At 34.9% G+C, this 23,005-nt stretch overlaps 1 protein-coding gene across 5 annotated transcripts in view; it reads right to left on the minus strand.

The window, feature by feature from the left end:
- ATR (ATR serine/threonine kinase) overlaps positions 1-23,005 on the minus strand; it is a 108,903-nt gene that overhangs the window by 8,103 nt on the left and 77,795 nt on the right. For 3 of the 5 annotated variants that reach the window (XM_023621043.2, XM_023621046.2, XM_023621044.2), the window contains exons 33-45: positions 22,663-22,842; positions 22,076-22,235; positions 19,993-20,172; positions 15,479-15,621; positions 12,428-12,525; positions 11,651-11,883; positions 10,322-10,456; positions 8,581-8,781; positions 6,818-6,961; positions 4,355-4,505; positions 3,035-3,191; positions 2,769-2,922; positions 1,390-1,541 (exon numbers count right to left, since the gene is read on the minus strand). In XM_023621043.2, coding sequence (XP_023476811.1) covers positions 1,390-1,541; positions 2,769-2,922; positions 3,035-3,191; positions 4,355-4,505; positions 6,818-6,961; positions 8,581-8,781; positions 10,322-10,456; positions 11,651-11,883; positions 12,428-12,525; positions 15,479-15,621; positions 19,993-20,172; positions 22,076-22,235; positions 22,663-22,842 — 2,088 coding nt within the window. The remainder of the gene's footprint in view (positions 1-1,389; positions 1,542-2,768; positions 2,923-3,034; positions 3,192-4,354; positions 4,506-6,817; positions 6,962-8,580; positions 8,782-10,321; positions 10,457-11,650; positions 11,884-12,427; positions 12,526-15,478; positions 15,622-19,992; positions 20,173-22,075; positions 22,236-22,662; positions 22,843-23,005) is intronic. The other 2 variants (XR_002800810.2, XR_011427048.1) reach the window with 1 other exon arrangement.

Below are 23,005 nucleotides of genomic sequence, written 5' to 3' on the forward strand. Positions count from 1 at the left end.
GAACTTCATTAAAAGTAAAAACTTTTATGCTTCAAAGGGCATCATCAAGAAAGTGAAAAGACAACCCTCTAGAATACAGTATTGCATTTTGTATGAGAGAAAATGTTTGCAAATCATACATCTCATAAAGGTCTAGTATCCAGAATACATAAAGAACTCTTACAAATCAACAATCAAAACACAAATTATCCAATTAAAAAATGGACAAAGGAGGGGCTGGCCCTGTGGCTGAGTGGTTAAGTTCGCGCGCTCCACTGCAGGCAGCCCAGTGTTTCATTGGTTCGAATCCTGGGTGTGGACATGGCACTGCTCATCAAACCACGCTGGGGCAGCGTTCCACATACCACAACTAGAAGGACCCACAACAAAGAATATACAACTATGTACTGGGGGGCTTTGGGGAGAAAAAGAAAAAACTAAAATCTTAAAAAAAAAAAAAAGGACAAAGGATTTGAATAGACATTTGTTTAAAGGAGATACAGAACTGACCAATGAACACATGAAAAGATGGTCATTATCATTGGTCATTAGGGAAATGCAAATTAAAAGCATAATAAGATACCATGTGATACCAACTAGGTTGGGTAAAATAAAAACAGACAATAACAAGTGTTGGTAAGGATGTGGAGAAACTAGAACCCTCAGACATTGCTGTGGGGATTGTAAAGTATTACAGCTGCTTTGGAAAACAGTTTGAAAGTTCCTCAAAATGTTAAGCTTAGAGTTAACACATGACCAGCAATTCTACTCCTACGTATACCCGAGAGAACTGAAAACATGTATCTATATAAAATTTGTTACTCAATGTTCATAGACACACTTCAGAATAGTCAAAAGGAGGGAACAATTCAAATGTCCATTAACTGATGAATGGATAAACAAGCTGTGGTATACCCATACAATGGAATATTATTTGTCAATAAAAAAGAATGAAGTACTGATACATGCTACAGCATGGATAAACCTTAAAAACATTATACTAAGTGAAAGAAGACAGACACAAAAGGCCACATGTTGTAAGATTTCATTTATATATGAAATGTCCACAATAAGCAAATCCATAAAGACAGAAGGTAAATTAGTGGTTGCTATGGAATGGCGGGGGAATAGGAGCATGGAGTGACTGCTAATTTCTTTTGGGGGTGATGAAAAGGTTTCATAATTAGATAGCAGTGATGGTTCCACAATCTTGTGAATATACTAAAACCACTGTACTGTGTACCTTAAGAGTGAATTTTATAGTATGTAACTTATATCTTAATAAAGCTATTAATAAAAAAATCTACTTCAACCAATGTAAAGTGGCTTCTATATAAAGAAAACATACTTAGGAACCAATAATTGCATTCAAAGTTACAGTTAAATTATTTACAAAATATAGATGACTACCTCATTAAAGGCTCTCTCTGATCTCGCATCAGCCTCATTGTAACTTCACAAGCTCTTCGAAAAAGACCTTCTGTTCCCATAGGACCCATTCCATTAACCATATTATGAGTCAGGCGAAATGGAACAATTTCTGGAACTTCAAAGGTTTCTCCCTTAAAACAATGCATTTCATTAAAAATTAACAGGGTTGTTAAAACTTTAAAATATTTATGCAAAAAATTTAGAACTTCATATCTAGACCCTTTTAGCAAAGAGCAAACATACTGTCAAAATAGTTATATTTGTAACTCTGTTAGAGGCCTAGATCACGAAGGAGCCGTATGACTCTTCCTTTGCTTTTGGGGAACTTAAATACAACCCCTTGGATAAGATCTAGAGGATGGATGGACTCACCTTTCAGTGAATTACTATAGTGAATAACATTATAGAGAAATTTTTATGCATTCAATCTTTAGTCTTATATTAACTTCCTTCATGTCGTTCTTGAATAATATAAAGTACAAATAAATATTCTCATATTTTTCTTCTTTTCTTTAAGAGTTTCACTTTTAAACAGGAGGGGAAAAGCAATAGCCAAGTGTTAGAAGCTCACATCTCTCAGACAGGAAATGTTACAAGTAATATAATGAAGTCCAGTTCATTTATTTTTCACCATTCTCTAACCTGCCTTTCCTAGGGCTTTTTCATCCCTCCAATCAGTTTCCCTAAATTTCTCTCTTATATGATTTAACCTATACTAGTGCTTTATCTTTAATTTGTTCTGTTGGGTCTGTGATCTTTCTTGGTTTCCTGTGACAGCAGAAAGCAACCCAAAGAGAATGGAGATGAAGAAAAAAGTGAGTTTACCTACCAATCTGCCTTCCAGGATCACAAATTGGAAAATTGGAGGGGGTCTTATGGAGAATCCCATCACCTTACTTTATTCTCAGGCCCCACTCTAGATTTACACAATCTGAATGTCCTGGGATGTTTCCTAGGTATCTGCACTTTTAAAAGGACTCAATGATTCTGATATGCTGCCAGGTTTGGAAATAATCACATTAAACTACTCTGTCTCTGTAAAACTGAATCTCAGTAAAATGAACTGATCTGCCCATGTTCATACAAGTAAGAACTAACTGAGTTAGAACTTGAACACATGCTTTTGGACTTCCAAGTTCAGTGCTGGTTTTACTACATCAATCTTCTGAGTTCTCTCTATCCTAAGTTGCTTTACTGAGGGCTATGGGATCCACTGATCAAAACCAGTCAACAAACTCTCAGTGTGACTCAGCTGTGACCATAATTGCTACCAAGGCATATGTCTATGAAGAACAGCTGTTGATGAAGGGAAATCAGTAGAAAATATACAATTAACTAGAGTAAGTCACATCACATACCTTATTAAAGAGACAGTTGAAATCCACATGTACACATTCACCAGTCAAAGAATCAAAGAGGATGTTTTCACCATGACGGTCTCCAAGGCCCAGGATATAACCAACCATTGACATAACTGCAGTGGAACGGCAGTATGCTGATCTGCTACTGTACCTGAAAGAAACACAAAGCCTATCAAATATCCTTATGTCATATGAGGCAACATAAATCTAAAACATTTTTTAAAATCCAACCATAATAATGTATTATATTTTTGGTAACTTACCATGATGTAGGATCAGGGAATGTTCTCAGAAACCACTCATGAAAAACAGGAGGATGCCTAGGTAGGAGAAATTCTCGGAATACTTTGAGTTTTTCAGACAAAGCTGCCGCCTTTGGTAGCATACACTGGCGAAGTTCTTTCCCTGTCATATAAACTCCTGCAAGGTAGAGTGATTTCTATTAATTACACAAGCCAAATAAGAAAAGGTGCAATTTTTTTGTTCAAATAGGACAGGAAACATCTTCTTTTATTCCAACTGCTTATCAAAAGCAATAATAAATGGAAAATTTTCAATTATTCATAAGTAAATTTATCTTGACACTATAATAAAACAATAAACACATTACCTTAATACTTATCCAAAGTGAAGCCTCTTGATGATAATTAATGTCAACCAAAACCAATGTTGTGGAATCGACTCCAGAAGATACCACTCAGAATAAACCTAACGTGAATAGTGCCCATGCAATTGTAAAAATGCTGCAGGCCTCATTAAAATTATAGTGATCTTGTTGTTAGTCAGCATGTAGTATAGGTCCACATTGAATTATTACTAAGAAACCTACAACGGTGCTCTGAAATAATTTACTCTGTGAGGGCTAGCCTATAAGATTCATAGTATACCTGATTCTTAAGCTAATCTTATACAATGCAAATCATCTGGGGAAGCAGAAGTTTCATTCTAGCTAAATTCCCTTTTCTTTCGCTGATAGTGAAAAATTAGCTCTCATTAGCTACAATATATTTACTTATTTGCTAAAGTCTAGTATATACAAAAAGTAATTTCAGAATTGCTAACCAATAACTCTGTGAAAAACAAATTTCAAATACACTTTTGTAAGCTACCTCAAATTCTTTAGAGATGAAGATAGAAAAGGAACCAAAACATAAGGGGGGGGGGCCAGCCCCGTGGCCAAGTGGTTAAGTTCGCGAGCTTTGCTTCGGCTGCCCAGGGTTTCGCCAGTCCGGATCCTGGGCACGGACATGGCACCACTCATCAAGCCATGCTGAGGCGGTGTCCCACATGCCACAGATAGAAGGACCCACAACTAAAAATACACAAGCATGTACGGGGGGTTTTGGGGAGAAAAAGGAAAAATAAAATCTTTAAAATAAGTGAAAAAAAAATGCATAAGAAAGGAAGGAAAACACTTAAGTACTGCTGTATATAGAATCTCATTTGACCTAAAAGTTTCACTACGGCTTATACCAAAAAAATATACAATGACATACGTTAATAACAATTATACCCATATTATATGTGTTAGTAGTTATTATACCTATATTATATACTCATATTGTAAGAATTAATTTTAGTACCCTTTTCCTTATATAGTTTGGTCAGAATAGGTCTCAAACCAGCAGTGTTGTTAACCCATTCAATAATCCCACATTCATCATTCAGTGGAATAACTGCGTATGTTCGGATATGAAGTTCTCTTCTACGAGATTCTGCATCTTTTCTTAAGCACTGTTAAAAAAACACACACATAAACTTAAAAATTAAAAATTTCTAAACGGTATGTGAAATATATCTAGAGATTGTTCATTTTATAGCAATTTCGTCAATGAAAGATTACTATGAAGTAGATGAATAATTCCTCATAATGGTAGTGCAGGAAACTACTATGAGAGCATCCCTAATATACTTCCAAATCATTAAAGATGTCTTCCAAATCATTAGAGTCCTTCTTTTTAATTATTCACTATGAATGTGACAATACTGTGTTCAAAAATATTATAGTTGTATATTTGACAATGACAAAATACTCTCTTATTTTTTATTGCTTTCAAGATATTACTGAAACACTAAGTACTTAGGCACAGAGACTACTGTTTAATTTTGATTATCTCAAAAATGCATGAACAAAAGAGTATGAGTTTTATGATATCTCCAAAATATATTTCTTACTCTTGCAGATTAACATTACAGCTTCACTTGAAAAATTATCTCCTAGCAGAAGAAAGCTTTTCATATCTCATCTGATTAATCCTGAAATATATTAGGTAAGGATAAATAGTATTTTGTTTAATTCTGGAACGATGTGAAATAAACTAAGCACACATCTAAAATTGTAACCTGTTCAATTCAAAACTGCAATTACTGATGAAAAACACATTTTAAACTCTGGGAATAAGTATGCTACATAAATGTGAACAAAACAATATGGCATGAGAATCACATGTAAAAATCAGTATGTGGCTTTCTAGACTAGCATAGTAAGACTGTAGTTTTTCACCATCAGGCTATTTTATTTGACCACGTTAATGTGGGGGAACAGTAATGAAATAACTTAATCAGTAACAAAGCTAATTAAGATAAATTTATAAATAAAAGCCAGGCCATTTCATACTCCCAACCAGAAAAACACTCAGGGAGCTTCGGGACGAACATACTACTGATTTAAGAGTCAGTAAATTAAGTTACCATTTATGAAACAATGTTTTAAATAAAAAATATTCCTTCCCTTCACATTGCCTTTGAAATGGGTTTTTAATGTGGTATTAATTTTTTAATTTTTTTTAGTTAAACTAAGTGTAAATCATAATTGTCCTTTTTTAAAAAATGAACTCATCTGCTGCTATATCTTTTCTATGTTAAAGGTCCATAACTTTTCCTGCTAATAATAGAGGTACCAGTGAAATGTGGGGAGGGGATGGAAAGAAGGGACAAAAAGCTTACAGAAAAATAGTAAGGTTTCATCTTTCCACAATATGGTTTAATTTTCACCAATGGAAAAAACAGATCCCATGCATTTATAAATACCTGGCTACAGAATAATTCAAAATACCTAAGCCCATACATTTATAATAACCATTTAATGAAATTTCTCAGAGCATCTCTGGTAAAAATCAAGCACTTACCAATAGAAATGAAAAAATTACTAATGATCACCTTTAAACAGCATGTTGGTAAACATAGAACCTAATTTTTTTCTAGAACTAAAACAAAAAATATAAATAAATCTGATAGAAAAAGTATATTATAGATAATGTAAACATTAAATAAAAACATTTTACCTCTTTAATATGTCTTATACATTTTTTTCAACATGCTAAAAGTATCTTATTTTTAAAAAATTAAGTGAAACCAGCATTCCACTTCTGGGTACATACTCAAAAGACTGAAAGCAAGGACCTGAATAGATATTTGTATACCTCTGTTCATAGCAGCATTATTCACGATACCCAAAAGGTGGAAGCAACTCAAGTGTCCAGTGATGGGTGAATGGATAAACAAAATGTGGCACTTATACGAGCTATCTAGAGTAGTCAAATTTATAGAGAGAGAAAGCAGAATGGTGGTTACCATAGCCTGGGGGCATGGGGAATAGGGAGTTATTGTTTAATGGATACAGAGTTTCAGTGTGGGAAGATGAAAAAGTTCTGGAGAGTGATGGTGGTGATGGTTGCACAACAATGTGACTGTACTTAATGCCACTTAACTGAAGTGGGCAGTTAAAAATGGTTAAGTTGGTAAATTTTATGTTATGCATATTTTATCCTCCCCTCCAAAATTAACTGAAAATGAAATGAAAGGTGGTACATTTCATTCCCTCTTTTTTCTTTTACATTATGTAAGCTCAGGTATACATTATTATATTTTGATTTCTGAATAGACTACGTCGTGTTTACTACTCAAAGTCTAATTGCCATCCATTATTGTACACACGTGCCCTTTTACCTCTTTCACCCTCCTTTTTAAGAGCGATCTATTTGCATACTGAAAAACCCATATCACAGTGATAGTAATTCTAAAATAAAAGCAAACCATCTCCAAACCTTATTAATCAAGGAATTGAATTCCATTAGTCTACAATCCTTTCTCAGATCATCTTTTGGCTTACACATCATGATGTAGAACTTTCCATCTGATCCTTTTAAAGAGATCTTCTTTGGTTTCTGAAGAGAAGCAAGAATTTCCACCTAAAAGATAAGTTATATACAAATTAAGGTAAAAAATTCTTTGTTTAAATTTCTATATATGATATAAATGCTGTGTTACATAACATAATAAAAAGAAAAATAATATAATAGCCCACATTATGCAGCAAATTTTTTATTTTAACAACTTCTTTTATCTTAATTATCTATGATAAGAATGGTTGCCCATGAGTATAGACACATTTTCACCCATTAGGGACGGCTATGAAGTAAAGGATTATTTTATCAGCAATATAAGTACATACACATCCAAATTTAGGCAGCCCCTTAAAGCAGTCATAATGTTTAAAAGATTTTTGAAACAGTTTTTTAGTACCCTTTTTCAGAGCCTGAAACACTGTTTTTAAATGTTTTTAATGGTAAGAAATGTTTATCAATTGAAGGTAACTTGATTTTTGAAAAAAACTCCTCCAAAATCAAGTCTACCTGATGAGGTGAGTAAATAAGCTGAATACTATTCTTAAGTTAAAAACAAAGCATGGGGGCTGGCCCAGTGGCACAGCGGTTAAGTGCGCATGTTCCGCTTCTTGGCGGGCCGGGGTTCACCTGTTCAGATCCCAGGTGCAGACATGGCACCACTTTGCAAACACCATGCTGTGGTAGGTGTCCCATGCATAAAGCAGAGGAAAATGGGCATGGATGTTAGCTCAGGGCCAGTCTTCCTCAGCAAAAAGAGGAGGATTGGCAGTAGTTAGCTCAGAGCCAATCTTCCTCAAAAGCAACAATAACAACAACAACAAAAAAACAAAGCACGACGATAAGTAATAAGAATGATTTCATTGGTTTTGTAACTGGCTCTGAAGCAGTTAAACAAACGTTTTCAGCCATGGAAGTATTGGAATATAGAGTTTTGAAAAGTATTTACTTAGAAGTGCTCTATTACCATTTCTTTAAAATAGTCATATATCATACTTCAAAATCAAGAATCAAGCTTGTCCTAACTGAATTTCACTTCCTCCCAAAATACAAACAAAAAGTTACATTTTGTTCTCCATTTGTAGGACAAAAGAAGAATAGGGAAAAATCAAATTGTAAAGAAAATCAAGATTACAGTCATGCTACAACAATATGATCTTCTGAAAAATCAAAATAGTAGGCTGAACATGGGATTTTTTTTTTTTTTTTTTGCTTATTTTTAATATCCATGACGGCAGCTTTAAGCAATGCTGAGCTATCCACCTGGGCCATCTGAATTAGCTCTCCAGGGACAAGTCCTTATTTTTTTTTTCTCTTTTTTTTTTTGGTGCTTTGATTACAAAGATGCATTGGACTGGTCTGTTTTCCTAAACTCTATTATTTTTAAGGTGCAATTTTTTTTTAAAGATTTTATTTTTTTTGCTTTTTCTCCCCAAAGCCCCCCAGTACATAGTTGTATATTCTTAGTTGTGGGTCCTTCTAGTTGTGGCAGAACATGGGATTTTTGTCACTTAATTTTGTCCCAGGAGTATAAGAGTTTTACTTTTCCATATTTCCAATTATTTTTTTCTTTGCAAATAAAATTCACTTAGTCTCTGAGAAAAACACTTTTGAACTTAATTTTAAAATTTTAACTTAACTAAATTTTAAAAACGTAATTACAGTTATGTAAAACTGAAGTTTACCGTATCATCAAAGCTTGCAATATAAGCCCAGTGCCCAGGAAATGGATCATGGTTAGCATGGGCACCCGGAATTGATGGAAGAGTAGGTATCATGACTGACTGTAAAGGAATGAGGATTTCACTAAATGTTGCTTCTTCTACCAGCTTTTTAAGCATTTTAAAGTGAGTGCTCATGCTTAATGTGGAACTACTTCCATCCACCTGGGGAGAAAAAACAGTACATTTTAATTTCTCTGTTTACCTTGATTTACAGAACCATTAACCCTTAATTTTGCCCAAAACAAAAATTTCCCTTCTACTATATCTTAATTACAATGGTTTAGCTATCTGTAGTTTTCTAAGTATTTTTATACCTCATCTCACCTTAATCCCTCTGTGCTCTTTTACCTCGTCAGTAATAGGACCTACATCATAGGACTGTTAAATGACTAAAGGAGATAATAGGGGCCTACAATTTATTATCAGACATTACAAACTCCAAAGAGCTCTGGAAATCAAACTTGTTTTTTATACCACATCTCATTTGGCAGCAAAATACCTGAACTTTTCCCTTGGTGCGAAGATTAATATGTTTCACTGCAGAAATAATTACGTATCTGATTACAGGATACTCTACCAGATGACTCTCAGTGGTATTAATATAAAGTATATGGACTGTATTACCTTTAAAAATCTGACAAACTTTGAATTCCTACATGTAGCTAGCCAAAAAGGTTTAGATGAAGAACTGGAAACTTGTACATGTAAATCACTTAGAAAAGTGCCAGTGTTTAATAAACGTTGGCCATTATCTTAATACTGTCACTGATAATGTCAACTGCATCAGAGGTGAAATGGGATTAATGCAGATACCAAAAACAGATTACTCTTTCAAGATTTTTTTGATGAAGGGAAGGTGAGAAGCAGGATACTCTGTATTTTCTCATCTGTAGACAGTTAATAGAGTGAATATGTGCAAAGTGAAATCTAGCTATTTACCTTATAAAGAGTCTCCCTCTCCCTCCTTATCGCTACCTCATCCCCACTTTTACCTTTCCCACACATTCTTTATGGCTTTGTTCCCTCTAATTCCCTAGGTAAAACAGTAGATTACTCTTGTATGTCCCTATTCTAGCCATAAGTCTACTGAAAAAAGTGGTTATTACACAGATGATAACCATTTGCTTAGCTCCCTAGGAGACTATGAGCGCTTGAAGGCAGGAGAACATGTCTTATTCATCTTTGTTTCCCTCAGCACAGTGCTTGCCCCCTGGTAGGAAATGAAATATGTACCGAAAGAAAGAAAACAAAAACTCCAAAATTCTTTCCTCTCATGTATGTAGGCTAATGTACATAAGTTTTAAAAGTTTAAAGATATGACAGAAAACAATCACAGAGACAACTTTAAATGAGTGTTTTATAGACTTACATTTTTAAGGCTTATTTAATATCTTCTACTTAAAATTATTTGTAATTAATATGTATAATATACTCTCAGAAGAATTTATATTACGAAAAACTTTTAGAAATTTAGAGGATTTCAGAGAGGGACGTATGTTAGAAATTTAAAAAACAGGTTTATTAAGATAAACTGCACATATTTAAAGGATACAATTTGATAACTTTTGATATACATGTATACCAACATATGTTAGAATTTTATTTTCATTAATCAAATGAAAGAAAACCAGCTAAAATCATATAAAGTTTTGTATAAAATTATCCAACACTGGTCTATAAGTAGTAAGATTTACGAGAGTACCGGTTTATTGCACAATTCTAGAAGCTTATCTGTTAGGCGAGTTGCATCTCCGACAAACTTTTCTAAGGATTTCTTCATATGAATAGCTTTGTTTAGAATTTCCTTGCATCTGTTCACACGCATGGGATAAGAAGACTGTCACAAAAAAAAGTTAAATGGAATTTTATACAAGATTTTTAAGAGACAACAAAACTTTTGATTGACAAAAATCAACTTAAGTATTCATGACGAGAGTTTACACTGATACAAATTTTCTAGAAATCAATTTGGCAATACTACCAATAGTCATAAAAATGCTGCTATCCTATGATTTGATGAATTCCCCTCTTAGGATCTACCCTGAAGAAATCATCAGAAATGAGAATATAGATGTGTCTAGATGTATTACAACAGCAAAGAAATGGAAAGAACCTTAATGAACAGCAATAGTTAAATAAATTTTAGATGGCTAACTACTATAAAATTTTATATAATTATTACAATTGTGTCTTCACGGAATATTTAATAACATGATAATCGTAAGCGGAAAATATGAAATTACATGTCTGTGTAATCCAAATTAGGGTTAAAATATGCATAGAACAGTAACGTACAAAAATATATCAAAGTATTAATGAATGGGGGCCAGCCTGGTGGCATATCAGTTAAGTTCACACGCTCCACTTCAGCGGCCTGGGGTTCGCCAGTTCAGATCTCAGGCGCGGACCTATGCGCTGCTGATCAAGCCACGCTGTGACAGATGTCCCACATATAAAGTAAAGAGGAAGATGGGCATGGATCTTAGCTCACGGCCATTCTTCCTCAACAAAAAGAGGAGGATTGGCAGTGGATGTTAGCTCAGGGCTAATCTTCCTCAAAAAAAAGAAATTAATGAATAGTAGAGAGAATTTTAATCTTTTTTATATCTCTGTATATTTTCTAAATCCTCTAAAATATTTGTTAATTAAATATATTTACCAGCTTGTAAATTCCCATTAATGCAATAATATTTTTCTAGTATTAATAGTTCAAGTACTTTGGATTAAACACTTGGAAAAAACAGGTTACTGTTTTACACCAAGCACTAACAGTTTACTAGTTTTCATAAAGAAAACTCATGCTGAATTCATTGATCTTAAACATACTAGTCACTTCCTTTAATATGGTAAATATTTCTGAATTTTAAAAGAGACATAATGTTATAATTTCTCTTTTTTAAGTATTTAAAATTTATGTTTTGCTACACATCTAATATAAGAGTGAAACCTTGGAACTTGTATCTGCATATTAGCATTAAATTATCAATGCCATATAAAATGGAAAATGACACTGTTGTGATTAATGTATTACCTTTGACACAGCTGTCATCATCCACATTGCTTGTTGAGGATAGGCCAGAAATACTTTGGCTATAATTTCCATCAAGACAACAAAAACTTCATCATGAGAATGACATATTCGGGAGATCAATTGTGAAAAAGCAGTCAAAAACTGATATGGAGCTAAGTGATTTGTGTGCTCTGTGATAACTTTGTTTATTTTAGCTAAATCATTTCTCATTTGTACACGATCAGAGCGGCTAGCTGGAGAAAAAAATCAAAGTTAAAAAAATAGTAAAGAACAACATAGTCTATCAGTTCACTTCACAGAAGAAAAATTTTGTCCTAAAAACAGCTTTAAGATATACGTTATTCCTATTTTCAAAGCTAGATAATTTGCCAATTTGTGAAAAGATAGTTTTCTTTGTCCAAGTGGGAAAACATACTTAGGGCCATTGAGAAACTCAAGGGCTTTAAATTTTCACTAGAAACAAACAGAACAAGCCACAATCCACTGTAATTTTTATGGAAAGTTATTTGGCTTAAACTAATATCTTTCAATACATGTTAGGTTCATCAAGGAATGAGCAGATTTTCACTTATAGGCCCTGAGCTGTAACTACTTAAAAAGTCTATGTTTATACTTTCCCTTCTTCTTAACATTTAGTTTCTTGCTCACGCTTTTATAAAATTTTAATTGTCAAATTCATTCCTAGCTTTTAATGTTAGACTGTCAAGCCAAATCTGACTTTATACTCAAATTATAAACCTTCTTAGTTCCTTAAAATTATCACATACAAAATTATACCTTTTTCCCATTCGTACGCCTTAGCACCAAAATCAAGCCATAGTGATAACATTCGTGGCATAGATTGATATATAAATTGATTTCCGTACTGCAGAGATCTGCAATTACACAGAAAGATACTATTAACATACAGTAGTCCCCCCTTATCTGAAGTTTCGCTTTCCGTGGTTACAGTTACCTGAGGTCAACCGTGGTCTAAAAATATTTAATGGAAAATTCCAGAAATAAGCAATTCATAAGTTTTAAACTGCAGGCTAGTCTGAGTAGTGTGATGAAATTTCGTGCCATCCCGCTCTGTCCCAACCAGGATGTAAATCATCCCTTTGTCTGGTGTATCTATGCTGTATATGTTACCTGCCATTAGTCACTTAGTAGCCATTTGGGTTATCACATTGACTGTCAGGGTATCACAGTGCTTGTGTTCAAGGAACCCTTATTTTACTTAATAATGGTCTCAAGGGCAAGAGTAGAGATGCTGGCAATTCAGATACGCCAAAGAGAAAGTGTGAAGTATTTCCTTTAAGTGAAAAGGTAAAGGTTCTAGAATTAATAAGAAAAAAAATTATGTTGAGGTTGCTAAGATCTATGGTAACTTTTATTAGAGTATATTGTTATAACTGTTCTATTTTATTATTAGCTATTGTTGTTAATTTCTTACTGTGCCTAACTGATAAATTAAACTTTATCACAGGTATGTACGTATAGGAAAAAACATAGTATATATAGGGTTTGGTACCATCCGCATTTTCAGGCATCTACTGGGGGTCTTGAAACATATCCCCTGAGGATAAGAGGTGACTACAGGAGTATTCTTTTTTATGTTATATGAATTAAAATGTAAAGACTTTAAACTACTACTTGAGTAAAATATAGTTTTCTGACAAAAACTATGGTATCGTATTTTTTCCTAGCAGCTTCAACTCCTCTCTCTCCTTTTTTTTTCTTACTATGTTCCTCACCAAGCTCTATATTGCCTATACCAAAAATAATACAAGTTGTGACCTAGTCAGAGTCTTGTCAACACTTCTTTCAAATTGTCCTGAGGATCTGTGCCTTTACTTGCATTCCATGGCCATAAGTCTAGGTCAGGCTCAATCACTCCATTTCTGGGAAATTATAATAACTTACTCACCCTAATTCCAGATTTCTTCCCTTCAATAAATGCCAGACTAACATTCCTAAAATTCTAACTTTACCATGATCTCCCCCTGTTCAAAAACAGGCATCAAGAACCTATAGATCAAGGCTATATGAACAACTTTGCCTGGGATTCAAATATTCACAATCTTGTTCTTTCTAACTTTCCAATCTTGGTCTCTTGCTACTCACCAGCATACATCTTTCATCAAGTCCAATTTCCTTACTATCCTCCGAACAAACCACTCAACTCTGTTTCTCTGCCAAATCTGTGAAAAATTAGTAATGTCCTCTCCTTTTTGAATTTAATTATCTTCCAAATCCTACCTTTTCATGAGGTCTACCAGACTTCTGTAGCAATGCAGTACAAAGATGTATACTTTTGAAATCATGAAGCCAGTGGCTTGAGTTTTGACTTCAGATTTGCCCAAAATCCATGACTTTTGGACACGTTTGGTTCATTTTTGGTAGCTTGGTAGTACCAAAAAAGATCTTTCTGATATTTATACCATTTACTTTGATATCTGATCACACATTCTATTATGTACCATTATTGAAACATCCTGTGTATTTACAGTTTCTCTATCTAATTGGACTGTAGCTCCTTGAAGGCAAACACTGACACTTAATCAGTAATAACACAGTAGTTGAATCACTCAGAGGATAAGTAAGTCTCAATGGCTAAGTTTACTCCTTTAAGCATCCAAATGTTTTATTTTAAATACAGCGGATATATTCTAAAATAGCCTTACTTTCCTAAACTGTACTTTTAAAAATCTCACACTATACCTAACAGTTTTATACACATCAAGGACTCTAAATAACTCCTTGTTTTAGCAGAAATGTATTAAATAAATTCTATATACCAATGCACATGACATATGCTAAGACTACAGAGCAAATGAAAGTTATTACTCATTTTAAAAAAGAAAACTGCATTTAATAACTGTCTTCTGCCTATGCTTTCACTTCAAAATGTTAATACACAGGGCATTCTACCTCAATAACAAGCCATTGATAATCATTAATAAAGAAAATTTAGTTTGGATTTTATAAAACTTGAATTTCATTTTCGGAAGAAATGCTTGGCCAAATCTTGCCATCCTAACACCAATGATAAACAAATATTGCTTTGATTCCTGAGAATACTGAACTGAGAAGTCAAAATACCTAACAGCAACTTTAAATAGACTTATTGCTCTGAAGTAAGTTATCCTTCACTGTAAAGCAATGGTACATGAATACGGGAAGAAGAATAAGTGGAATGTCATTATTACTTCTTAGGAATTAATAATTTGTGAAAACATAAACAGTAGGCATGAGACAACATACTATTTGCCTATAGTATATATAAAATATATGCTACATAAAATTGTTATATTTTACTCATATATAAATATTGTTATATTTTATATATATAAAATTGTTACATATATAAAATTGTTACATTTTACCTATTATCTAATTTAAGAGATAAGCTCTTTCTACAAATCTAATGTTAAAACCATTTTCATACACACTACTTCTTGGCAGAATGGGCTGGAAGGAAACATTCCATTGGCAATTAAACACAACCATTAAATATATTAGATTTATGATCTTCTGGAATTCTAGGGAGGAGACTCAAACGACAAGGGTCTGGAACAGGAAGAACACGTAATTTTCATCTCACTGTATACTCTTGGTACTACTGAATTTTTAAAAAAATATATGCTTATATTACTTATTCCACTGAAATAGTTATTTTTAAAAAGAAAAAAATTGTAATAAAAAATTACATCTCATCTAAAGTGATAGGCTGAATCAGTGCTAAAGTAAAAAACATCCTGAACTTGCAAAGATTTGTGATAACAGTTCAATATCAACAGTCACCTTGACATATTTAATCAGCAAACATGCAGTTCTTACACTCACCTTCCGAAATGAAGGACTATATACCGAATGAGATCACCTTGCTTTTCCATTTTGTTGTCTGTGACCATGGGCATCAATTTGTCATAGTACTTGGCAAGGTAGAAATGCCCATCCTCCCACTCTGGCAGGAACAAGGTCACATCCTGTAAAAAACACAGGATACTCACTAAGAAAACCCCACGCTATGCTGGGAAGTGAAATATGAATAGATGACTAGGGATCAAAAGTATGAGACCCATATCTAGGCAGAGCAAAGTGAAAGGGAGACTGACTCTCTTGGATGAGAATAAATAATAGCTACTTTCTTACAAAGGCTTTTGCAGGATGGATGGTCGGTTCTGGCGGTTGTCCAGTGGACAACAGTTCATGATACTTAGCTATAGGGAAAGAAAACTCCATTTACATCGCCACTTTATATGATACATCAAAACAATTTTCAGATTGATTAAATTATTTTATGTATGTGTGTTTATGTATGTTTTCGTTAAAAAAAAACCTCAAAGAAAGGAGACGTAATATCAAATCTCTGAAGAGGATAGGACTTTAAAAGCATAAAAATACAGTTTAAAATAATTAGATATCTTATTTTTCTCTAAGATCTCTCACAGGTTACTGCCCTCTCTTTCAACTCATTCATAATCAGGCTTCTAAAAAGAATTCTCCACCTCTCATTCATTCTTCAAACCTATTTCTTTCTGGCTTCAGTCATCACCACTCCCCTAAAGCAGCACCTTAAATCCAAGAGATATTTTCCAATTCTGAGCTCATCTGAACTCTCTTCAGCATCTGTTTCTGTTGTCCACGCCATTTCCTCCTTGAAACCTTTCTTCCCTTGGCTTCCATGGGGTCACAATCTTTCAAAATTTTTCTTTCTGGCCCACTCCTACTCAGTCTCCTTTGTCATTTCCTCTCCCCTTCCCTGCCCTTTAACTATTTGTGTGGTTTACTAATTTGTGTGTGTGTGAGGAAGATTGGCCCTGAGCTAACAACTGTTCCAGTCTTCCTCTAGCTTGTGTGTGTACTGCTGCCACAGCACGGCTCGATGAGCAGTGTACAGGTCCGCACCCGAGATCCGAACCTGCAAACCCTGGGCTTAACCACTATGTCATTGGGCCTACCCCACTAATTTTGTAATAATATTATTTTAAATGTGATGGAAAAAATACATAGAATGGCTGACTGAAAAAGTTTTTTTAAAAAAATGAAGTTCCATTCTTTTTTTTCTTTTTAAAGATTGGCACCTGGGCTAACAACTGTTGCCAATCTTCCTTTTTTTTTTAAGGATTGGCACCTGGGCTAACAACTGTTGCCAATCTTTTTTTTTTTTTTTCCTGCTTTATCTCCCCAAACCCCACCCTGTACACAGTTGTATATCTTAGTTGCAGGTCCTTCTAGTTGTGGGATGTGGGACACCGCCTCAACGTGGCCTGACAAGCGGTGCCATGTCCGCGCCTAGGATCCGAACTCTGGACCACCGCAGCACAGTGCTCGAACTTAACCACTTGGCCAGGGAGCCGGCCCCTGAAGTTCCATTCTTATCTAATCAAGTTTGAGAACACAATTTAGACAAGGAACCTTAAATGAGATCTTGAGTTTCCTCTGAATCTAATCCTGATACCCTACAGATGCAAACCTGCCTGCGGATAGAGGAGAGAATGGCATGACTAGATGAGTAGAAGAGATGGTGGATTCACACGCCTAAACAGCCACAGGTGTGAAGCTGGTAGTGTGCCTCTCCCATTTAGTCATAGATGCAAAGTGAATGAAGGAAAATACTAATTAAAATTTCTTTCAAAAAGATATTTTTCAATCTGGTTTTATCATCTTTCCATGTTCCTTCCTTCCTCTCTCCCTCCTTCCTTCCTTTCTGGTTTTAAAAATTTTGGAAAATAAACTTTACATACAGAAAAATATATAAATCTTATATGTACAGCTCCATCAATTACCACAAAGTGATCATACCCATACAACAACTCCAGAAACACGATCCCCTCATTCACCTTCCCAATCACTACTCCATTCCTTTTCCCCCAAAATAATCACTACTAGAGACTGAATGTTTGTGTCATTGTCCCCCTTCTCCACAAAATTCCTATGTTGAGACCTAATCTCCAGTGTGATGGTATTTGGAGATGGGGCCTTTGGGAGGTGATTAGGTCATGAGGGTGGAGCCCTCATGAATGGGATTAGTGCCCTTGTAAAAAAAGACCCCAGAGAGCTCCCTCACCCTTTCTGCCAAGTGAGGTTATAATGAGAAGATTGCAGTCTATGGACCAGGAAGCAGACCCTCATCAGATACTGAGTCCCCAAGCACCCCGATCTCGGACTTCCCAGCCTCAAGAACTGTAAGAAATGTTTGTTGTTTAAGCCAAGCAGAATATGGTAAGTTTGTTATAGCAGCCCAAATGTACTAAGACAACCACTATCTCCAGTTCTAATACAATAATTTTGTTTCACCCATTTTTGAACTTTATATAAATGGAATCATACCACATGTATTATTTTGTATCTGGCTTTTTTCATTCAGCATTATGTTCATGAGATCAGTCCAAACTGTTGCATATAATTTTGGTTTGTTGGTTTTCATTGCTATATACAGTATTCCATTATAAAAATATGCTACAATTTATTCTATAACTGATTGACATTTGAGTTACTTCAAGTTTACAATCTACAAACAATGTTGGTATATTTATGTACATGTCCTATGGAAACATGTTGAGTATTGGTAAAGTGGCCGGGTCATAGTATTATCACCTTTAATAGAAACTGCTGGGGCCGGCCCCGTGGCTGAGTGGTTAAGTTCGAGTGCTCCGCTTTGGCAGCCCAGGGTTTGGCCAGTTCGGATCCTGGGCGTGGACATGGCACCACTCATCAGGCCATGCTGAGGTGGCGTCTCACATGCTACAACTAGAAGGACCCACAACTAAAAATATACAACTATGTACCGGGGGGCTTTGGGGAGAAAAAGGAAAAATAAAATCTTTAAAAAAAAAAGAAACTGCCAAACTGTTTTCCAAAATGATTGTACCAATTTATACTTCCAACAGCACTGTATGAGAGTCTAAATGCTCTAGAGACTTTGTAACATTTGGAATTGTCTATCTTTTAAATTTTAGCCATTCTGGTAGATATACAGTATTACCTCATAATGCTTTTAATTTTCATCTATCCCTGTCTAGTACATGGAACATGTTTTCTTTTGTCTTTTTTGGGGTCATTTATATATTTACTTCAATGAAGTCTTCTATCCAATTTTATTTTATTTAATTTTTTTAAGGAAGATCAGCCCTGAGCTAACATCTGCTGCCAATCCTCCTCTTTTTTCTGAGGAAGACTGGCCCTGAGCTAACATCCATGCCCACCTTCCTCTATTTTATATGTGGGACGCCTAACACAGCATGGCTTGATGAGTGGTGCCATGTCTGCACCCGGGATCCGAACTAGTGGACCCCAGGCTGCCAAAGCAGAACGTGTGAACTTAACCGCTGCTCCACAGGGCTGGCCCCCTTCTATCCAATTTTAAAATTTAATTTATTTTTCTTATTGCCTTTTAAGAGTTCTTATTGACTTTTAAGAGTTCTTATCATATTCTGGATGTAAGCCTGTTATCATTTATGTATTGCAATTATCTTGTCATCTGTGGCTTGCCTCTATATTCTTCATAGTATCTTTTGATGAACAGAACTTTATAATTTTAATTTAGTCAAATTTATCAACCATTTCTTATTTTTTTTAAAGACTGGCACCAGAGTTAGCATCTGTTGCCAATCTTTTTTTCCCTCTTCTTCTCCCCAAAGCCCCCCAGTACATAGTTGTATATTCTAATTGTAGGTCCTTTGAGTTCTACTATGTGGGAGGCTGCCTCAGCATGGCTTGATGAGTGGTGCTAGGTCTGTGCCCAGGATCCGATCCAGCGAAACCCTGGGATGCCGAAGTAGAGCATGTGAACTTAACCACTTGGCCACAAGGCCTGCCCTCAAACACTTCTTTTAAGGTTGGTATTTTTGATCTGTTTAAGAAAGCCCTGACTCACCTCTTGGCTTGAACATACTCTCCTATATTATATTTTGAGAACTTTATTATTTTGCCTTTCACAGTTAGAACTACAATCTACCCCAAGTTTATTTTTGTTTATGGTGTGAAGATACTGAGAAGTATCTCTCTTATAACCCCATCTATGTAAAGTTTAATACCAAGTAACAAAGGTATACATTGTGTTTATTCAAAAATTTTCGGGCTAGGATGTGGTAAACTTTGAGGAGGAGGGTGATACGGTGGGTTGTACAGAGCTAATAAAATCCTACTTGACCTGGGTGCTGGTTTCATGAGTGTATTTATGATAATTCTTCCAGCTATACATTTATGTTATGCTCACTAAATTGTCCAAAAAAGTTTCCTGGCTATCTTTATACATGTGTTCTTCCACATGGCCTTTAAAATCATTTTATCCATTTTTGAAATTAAAAAAAAGAGTGAGTTTCTAACTGAAACTGCATTAAACATATACTTGCCTTATATTTTTTCATAACTGCATTGCTTTCAAAGTTGGCTGTTTCTTCCATAAATCGGCCTACTAGTAGCATAGCTCGACCATGGATTAACATGTTCTTACTCTCAGTTGGGGTTTTATTTTCAGAAAAACATAATTCAACACCCTTTTGAAGAACAATTAGTGCCTGATGAACATCACCCTAAGAGAAAAAAGGCAACAACAAGCCTTTTAATTTAAGAACTATTTCAATTTTCTGAAAAACAAATAAAATTAAGATTTAAAATTCATTAGATATTTTATGTATAAATCTATTTGTAATGTTTACCTCTCATTTCCCTCCTATGAAAGTAAAATCCTAAAAAGGAAGCAAGAGTCCATTTCATGTAGAACTCTCAAATTCATTCATTTATTTACTCATTCAATCAAAGTATACAGAGCACTGAAGATAAACGTAGATGATTAGTGATCAAGAAACATGAATAAATCAAAATCTCTGGCTTAAAAAAGTTCATAGTCAAGTGATGAAATAGACTATGTAAAATAACAACACAACGTACTAAGTGCTATTAATAGAGGAATATACACGTGTTTTATGGAGGAAAGAGAAGGGAGTCACCTAAATCTACCTGAAAATACAGGAAAATGGAGGAGACCAGGAGTCAGGAAAGGTTAGCAAATGAGGAAAATCTGAATTAGGTCTTAAAAAATGAATAGAAATTTTCCTGGCAGAGAATTCAGTGAAGAACATTCTTGGTAGAAGGAATAATACTTTTAATTGGGAGAAATGCAAGTAGTTTGGTTTTAGCTGAAGCCCTAAAGGATTTGTGGGATAGTGACAAATGAAACTGAAGAGGTAGGGTAGGACTTGAGCAGAAAGGGCCTTGTGTACTTTCTAGAGTTCAGATTTAATCCTAAAGACATGAAGAATATTCTGAAGGATTTTAATGAGAAGAGCAACAAGATTCAATGTGCATTTTAGAACGATCACAGACTGCAGTAATGTACACAGAGAAGTGGTGAGACCCAAAAAAGGTTGTTAATATTGTTAGAGGCTGTAAATACTACCAGCATCAATGAAAGCAGCAGAGAGAAGTACAAGGGAGAGGATTCAAAAGGTATTTCTAAGGTATATTTAATCTCCAACTGGATGTCAAAAGTGAGGGACAGGAAGTTTAAGATGATGCCCAGATTTGTCTTAGATGAAAGAATGTGAGAGTTCTACTTAGAAAAGTGAAGAACATGGGAGGAGAAACAGGTATTGAATATTAGATGACGAACTGCATTTTTAACACACTGAATTTAGGTATTACAATACACAGACTAGCGCTAGCTCAGAAAATGACCGGGTACCGACTAACGCACGCTGAATGATTACTTTTACCTCCCGTCCAGGAAACATCTCCTTCCCCGTCCTTTCTCAGCCACCAAAAGTTGGTGCAATCACAGATGGCACCAACTGTAGTTGCTAAGTGTCAATTTGAGAATATGCTATGCCTATTACTAACTCTAGACTGGTGGCAAGCATGAGGAGATATGTAAGTAACAGCCATTTAAATCTGGGGCATAAGCTTTGCAAATAATTCAGATTTTAAAAAGCTCCTTTCTCATTACTGTAGCTTTAATTTGAGAATTGCTGGGGACTTTTGTTCTGATGCTAAGCCCTTCCTGACAGGCTAGATTAGAAGTGAATCTTGACAGTAATACTGGCAAGTCCACACAAAATTAATTATCTGCCAAGTATCTAACTAAAGATACTGTTATACTCGTTTAACAAATATTTTTGAGTGCTTACTACATGCACCCTATATACATATAGAAGGCAAAAACAAAGTAAAAATTGGTCACTTTCCTCAAAAAAAACCAATGAAGACACATGAAACCTGAAAGAAGGGTACTTTTGGTCTTGAAATGGAAACATATTTGTGGTCTTCAGGATAGAGGGAACAGTTATTTTCCAGATTATGGTAGACAAATGATGAAGAAAGATGACAGAAAAAGAAGGTTCTGAATTTAGATTAGGGATTGTCTCGCAGTCAGGCCTTTGTAGGAAGTACATAATCCATGACAAAATAAATATATGATGAAATTCGCTTGGCCAGTACCTTGGACCACAGCCACTTTGCCCTTTCCACATAGAGTTCAGCAAGTCGTGATTCTCCAGCATTAAGGAGAGCATTGTAGGCTGTCTGGTGGTGACCAGCCTTTCTAGCTACTCTGGCACTCTGTAGCCAGCATTCTCCAACCATTTCATTGTAATCTGGTCTAAAGAAATGTGACAAAACAGGGAGTAAAGAGCATTTTTAAGTGTATTCAACAACTTCGTTAAAATATCTCTTCCCAACATGGAACCTTCTCAATATACTATTTCAAAGGAATCAAAGAAGATGAATTTGTTAAAAGACTAACTTTAGTTTTCTTAGAGTGCTCCATTTTTATTGATTACAAGTCTATGAAGACCTTATTATATCTGTACTGCCCCCAGATATGTTTTTAACATTAAAAAGACATAGCATATGAAAGTAATTCTTAAGTTCTAGGTTCATTTCAACTACATAGTGTAGTCTTGACAACCGAAAATAGAAAAATACATATTCAGAGGGAAAATTATGAAAAATAAATACTCGCAAATAATATGCAAATATAATACTAAATTCATGACAACTGACATGAAAAATAAACTGTGAAATACCTTTTGTTGAGGCTTAATAAAGCTCTCCGGAGAGCCAAAATGGGCTCCTTGGCTCTGTAGGAATTCTGGGTCATTTCTAGTCGAGCTACCCAGTTTAGAGAATCTTCTTGAGAACTGTCACCTGGACACTGTTGAAAAAGTGGTTTGATGCTATGCTCCAACTCACACAACATGTGTAATCTGAAGACAGATAGAACCTATGTTAAAAATGTTATCATATTCAGCCTTATTAATCTGATACATAAAGCATGGATTTTTAGCCATGAAGAATCTGAAATGTGCCGTTTTCTTTGGAAGAACTTTAACCAATGTACATTCTTGGTATATAAACTGTCATGCTTAC

This window comes from Equus caballus, chromosome 16 (assembly GCF_041296265.1).
Source record: "Equus caballus isolate H_3958 breed thoroughbred chromosome 16, TB-T2T, whole genome shotgun sequence".
Taxonomy (NCBI): Eukaryota; Metazoa; Chordata; class Mammalia; order Perissodactyla; family Equidae; genus Equus; species Equus caballus.